Source organism: Chiloscyllium plagiosum, chromosome 35 (assembly GCF_004010195.1).
Source record: "Chiloscyllium plagiosum isolate BGI_BamShark_2017 chromosome 35, ASM401019v2, whole genome shotgun sequence".
NCBI classification, from domain to species: domain Eukaryota; kingdom Metazoa; phylum Chordata; class Chondrichthyes; order Orectolobiformes; family Hemiscylliidae; genus Chiloscyllium; species Chiloscyllium plagiosum.
In genome coordinates this window covers 33271049-33276928 of record NC_057744.1, presented here as the reverse complement: position 1 = coordinate 33276928, position 5880 = coordinate 33271049, and the positions used below count along the sequence as shown (strand labels likewise).

General features: G+C 41.5%; 1 protein-coding gene across 1 annotated transcript in view; it reads right to left on the bottom strand.

Moving 5' to 3' along the window:
- Window positions 1-5880, bottom strand: part of LOC122540555 (CMP-N-acetylneuraminate-beta-galactosamide-alpha-2,3-sialyltransferase 4-like) — a 76804-nt gene that overhangs the window by 51872 nt on the left and 19052 nt on the right. Inside the window, exon 5 of the mRNA XM_043676422.1 lies at window positions 429-464. Within this exon, the coding sequence (XP_043532357.1) occupies window positions 429-464 (36 nt within the window). The remainder of the gene's footprint in view (window positions 1-428; window positions 465-5880) is intronic.

Genomic DNA, 5880 nt, shown 5'->3' with positions numbered 1-5880 from the left:
GCAAAGTGCAATGTAACTCTGCAAGTACAAATTCACCACACAAAATATATGTGCGCATGTGGGTCTTTGTCTGTCTGTGTGTCTGTGTGTGTGTCTGTGTGTGTGTGTCTGTCTGGGTTGGGGGTTGTGAGTGTGAGAAAGTGTCTGTGTGTGTGTCTGTCTGTGTGTTTGTGTGTCTGTCTGTGTGTGTGTGTCTGTCTGGGTTGGCGGTCCCAATTTAAGTTATAGATGTGCATAAGGCCAGAATGAAAAGCCAGGTATCTTGGAGAGTTGTGGGATTTGAAGAGAATACAGGGAGTGGAAAGGCTATAGTTAGCACCGGGCCGCGAATTTTTAAATCAAGGTATTGCTGATCTTGAAGCTAATGTCAATCAGCAAGCACAGGGATGACACGTGAATGGGATTTGATTTGAATTAGTTTTACTTACAAGTCAACAAAATCAATTTTGCTAACTTTTCTGAATCTGAAGAAAATAAATAAACATTAACATTAGAGACATAATTAATAGTGACACTGAATGAATGCTTCTGATACAGCAAATAACAATAATCAAAAAACACATACAGAGTCATAAAATCACAGAATTCTTACAGCGCTGAGGCCACTTGGCCCACCATGCCTGTATTGGCTGTTCAATTGAGCATCGTCATCTATTGCTAATCTCCTGCCTTTGCCCCATTTCCTCGTCCACTATCTTTATCCAAATAATCCAATTTATCCAAAGTGGAAGAATGGGGTTGAGAAATTTATCAGCCATGATTGAATGGTGGAGCAGACTCGATGGGCTGAATGGCCTAATTTCTGCCTCTATGTCCTATGTCTTATGACCTTATGGTCAATACATTCACATCTTTCCTATAATCTGGTGCCTAAAATTGTTTATAATACTCCAGCTGAGGTCTAACAAATATCTTGGCACAAGATCAAAATCACTTCCTATCTCTTGTACTCTATGCCCCTATTAATTGAGCTGACCACACTGCTTTTCTAATTGCTCTTTCTGCTTGTCCTGTCCCTTCAATTATCTGAGCACCTATATACCCAGCTTCCTCTGCTCCTGCACCTACTTTAGAATTGTAACTCTTATTTTATGTTGTCTTTTAATGTTCTTCCAAACAAAATACATCACCTTACACTTCTCAGCATTAAACTCATCTTCCACCTTTTTGCCTACTCCATCAATTTGTCTGCGTGCTTTTGGAGCTCTGTATTGTCCTTCTCACTGTTTAGAATTCTTCAAGTTTTGCGTCAATCCACAGACATCAACAGCATTGCCCTCATCAAACCTCTCAGTTAACCTCTTCAAAAATCTTGAGCAAGTTAGTTAAACAAGATTGCCTCTTTGGAAATCCATGCTCAATCTTCCTAATCAATATGTTTTTTCAACGTGACTGCCAATTCCATGCCAAATAATAATTTCTCGTAGCTTCCTCACCACCATAGTTAAACTGATTGATCTGTAATTGTAGGGATAATCCTTACATCTTTTCTTGAACAAAGATGTAATATTTGCAATCCTCCAGTATTCTGACACCACCCCAGATTGGGAAGATTGGAAGATTATGTCAATGTCCCCCCCAAAGACTTGGATACATTTCATCCAGTCGTGGTGCCTTGTCACCTTTATGTGCCAACAGTCTACCCACCATTTCTTCTTTATTTACTTTGCTATCATCTAGTGGTAGGTTTTCCTCCAGTCACCATGGCTTGGGCAACAGCCTCCTCTTTTGTAAAAACAGATACAAAGTATTCACTTAACACCTCATTTATGACCTGTCCTACCTACCAATCTCCCTTCCCACCTGTCCGCTCCACCCTCCTCTCTGACCTATCACCTCCATCCCCACCCCCATTCACCTATTGCACTCTATGCTACCTTCTCCCCAGCCCCACCCCACTCCTTTCATTTATGTCTCCACCTCGGAGGCTCCCTGCCTCTATTCCTGATTTTGCCCGAAACGTCAATTTTCCTGCTCCTCGGATGCTGCCTGACCTGCTGTGTTTTTCCAGCACCACTCTGATGGAAACCTCAGGTATGTCCCTGCATCCATGTGTGTGTCCACTTTTTGATCTTTAATCAGTCCTACTCCTTCTTTTACCACTCTCTTACTGTTTCTATGCCTATAAGACTTTGGGTTTTCCCCTCATGCTGAATGAACATCTTCGATCATAATTCATAATATGGTGGTTCGGTGGTTAGCACTGCTGCCTCACAGCGTCAGGGACCCGGGTTTGATTCCAGTCTCCTGTGTGGAGTTTGCACATTCTCCCTGTGTCTGCGTGGGTTTCCTCCGGGCATTCCAGTTTCCTCACACAATCCAAAGATGTGCAGGTTAGGTGAATTGGCCATGCTAAATTGCCCGTGGTGTTAGGTGCATTAGTCAGGGGGAAATATAGGGTAGGGGGAATGGGCCTGGGTGGGTTACTCTTTGGAGGGTCAGTGTGGACTTGTTGAGCTGAAGGGCCTGTTTCCATACTGTAGGGAATCTAATCTAATCTTCTCTGCTTTTTGACATGTTCTCTAAACCTTCAGAACGTCTTTATGGCCCCAAACCTGTTTTCTGCCATACACCTGTCATAAGCACACTTTTCTTTCGCATGTTAATTTCTATCTCCTTTGTCAGGTGGGGAGCACTGGATTTGTTTGGCCTAGTGTTCTCATTTGAGGGGCTAGCCCTTGCTTGTACTTAACCATCTGCTGTTTGAAGTTAGCCCATTGTTCAGTTAGCATTTTTCCTGTCAACCTCTCGTTCCAGTCAATCCTGCACAGCTTTGATCTTGTTATATTGAAGTCAGCTCTCCAGCAACTGGCGTTTCTTACTCTGGATTATTGAACTTCATGATACAATGATCACTGTTTCCGAAATGTTCCCTCGCTGATACTTGATCCACTTGGCCCACCTCATTTCCTAGGACCCGGTCCAACGATGCATCCTTTCTTGTTGGACTGGACACATACTGTTGGAGGAAATCACCTGAACACAATCCAAGATCACTAGTCCCTTACACTACAATTATGCCAGTCTATATTTGGATAATTGAAGTCCCCCATTATAACTACTCTACTACATTTCTCTGTAATTTTTCTAAAGATTTGCTCCTCTACAGGCTTTCCAGTAGTTAGTGGTTTATAGGTTACACTGAGCAATGTAATAGAACACCTTTTGTTCCTGAACTGTAGCCAATTGACTCTGCCCTTCAACTCTCTGTAACTTGCACTTTCTTCAGCACGCAATGTCCTTCTTACCCATTACATATTTATTTAGTATCTTATTGATACAGTGCCTCATTGCACTATGTCACTTGTAATCAACTTGAAACAAAACATTTGTTGAGCTTTTAAAAACTAAGGTTTTGAAATCGATATCTGATTGGCAACTTGTAGTCGAAGAGATTGTGCCAAGTGAATCCAATTTCTGTGTATTTGGAGCCAATCATAACAACCATTGTTACTGCAGAGAACATATTTCTTTTTCACTGTTATTTTAGCAATAAACTAGAAACACCTCTATTTCAAAATCTAATGACTATGAAACATCCCCTCTTTTTTTTTAAACTGTCTGATTTTAACATGGAATGCTGAATCAAATGGAGTGGAAGTAGTGGGTGTTCAGATTGCATAACTTTTCCATTGTATGGATTAGATTCAGTTTACTTCAACATCTCTGACACGATGCTCTGATGCAATTGAAACTGAATTGTTTCATTGTAGTGACAATTGTTACAAATGTCCAGTTGTTTGATTTTCAGCAATGAAATTGTTACATGTGGGTGAAATGAAAACTGGTGGAAGAGGCTGTCAGAAAATCCTCAGGGAATTTCAAATCAAAAGGTGGCCCATGTTATTTTCTCGGGAAAATGTGGGAAATTGAATAGGCAACTTTTCTGAGCCCTTTGGTTAAAGCTGGATGTCTACTGCTGTCTCAGTAAGGGGTTTAAATTAATTGTAAGGTTTCCCAGAACAAAGGGACGTTTATTGTACATAATCAGCTTAAATGTTTGACTGGAATATCCCAGAAGTACCACATTCTCCTGGAAGTAGGTCACAGAGGGAGATACCTTTCTTGGTGAGGGGTTTAGCTCCGTGATTTCTCAGAGAGTGGTGTTTGGAAGTCACTGGAGTTTAAAAAGACAAAACATCCAGCAACTGGTGCTTTGAAGTTACTGGAACCAGCTGTAGAAGATGGCAGGTGTTTGGGGATTTCCTAACTTGGTCTCACTAGACAAGAATACAATGAGGCGTATTCTTGAGTGAGGCATCCATAATAGTGAGATGTTGAAAGACAATTGGAGAGTTTGCCTAGACAGTCGTTGATACAAATCTCATAGCACAGTGAAAATCTGAGAGCCAAGTAGAAACTCAGTGAATTCAGAGAGCTGTGGCATTTCTTGACAGGTCCAGGAGAAGTTAAGGGATCCTCAAGATCCTGTAAAATGTATGGGAACTTTAGGGTGAAAGTTAGAATGAGGAATGTTCTATTTAGATTTTCAAGCTTAAACAATAAATGTTAGCAAAACACGGTGATACATTCACCAAGCTTGCTTTATTTAGCTCTTGGTACAGTGCTTAAAATGTGAAATCTTGTGGCATAGTCATTCAGCTAGTAACTGAGATTCATTTCTTTTCAAAAATGCAACTGGTCTTCACTGAAGTACATCGTAAAAATGGATTCAGCAATGCTCCCTTTTTCTCAATGTTTAATCACTGGCTTCTTCTTTGTGCCTGGGGAGTGTCTGTGCTGACCCCTGACCATAAGTGGTTCTCGTGCATTGATCTGGGCAAACAGGAAGTGAGTTGCTCAATGCAGAATTCCCAGCTTCCAACCTGCTCTTGTAACACCAAGGTTTCTATGGATATTACAATTAAGCTTGTGGTCAATAGTAACTCCCAGAATATAGATGGCTGTGGATTCAGTGATGGCAATGCCATTGATTATCAAGGGAAGTTGGTTAGATTTTGTCTTGTTGGAGATGGTTATTGCCATGTACTTGCATGACAAGAATGCTAGTTGCTAATTATTAGCTAAGTTTGAATATTGTCCAAAACTTAGTTTGTGTGGCCACTGAGCCAATTCCAATGTGAGGAGTCATGAGTGGTGCTAAACATTGCACAGTCATCAGCAAACATCCCCACATCTGACCTTCTGATGAAGGGAAGTTTTTGATGGAACAGCTTTAGATGGTTGAGCCCAGAACAGCAGCAATATTGTGAACATGAGATGATTTGGTCTCCAATGCTACAACCATCTTCCTTAGGTATGACTCCAGTCAATGGAAGGTTACCCTGATTTCCAGTGATTTCAATTGCATTGGGTCTCCTTTGTATTACATTTTGTCAACTGCTGCCTTAATGTCAACAGCAATTACTTTCAGCTAACAGATTTCCCAGGAAACCATCACCTGTGGCCCACCCTTAGTCAATTGTTCTTTTGTGAAAAAAAAATGAAGATCATTTTTGGAATTAATGAGAGCACACACTTGTCAAATACACTGAGTGGATTTAATTAAATTACTTAGGAAGTGTGCAAGGACCTCTTTTTCACATAGAGGGTGGTGCATGTATGGAATGAGGTGTCAGAGGCAGGGGGGGAGGTTGGTGCAATTACAACATTTAAAAGGCATCTGGAAGGAAGGGTTCATGAATGGGGGTTTAGAGGGATATGGGCCACGTGCTGGCAAATGGGACTAGATTTGATGTGGTTCTGTTCGCCGAGCTGGGAATTTGTGTTGCAGAAGTTTCGTCCCCTGTCTCGGTGACATCCTCAGTGCTTGGGAGCCTCCTGTGAAGCGCTTCTGTGATCTTTCCTCCGGCATTTGTAGTGGTTTGAATCTGCCACTTCCGGTTGTCAGTTCCAGCTGTCCGCTGCAGTAGTCGGTAT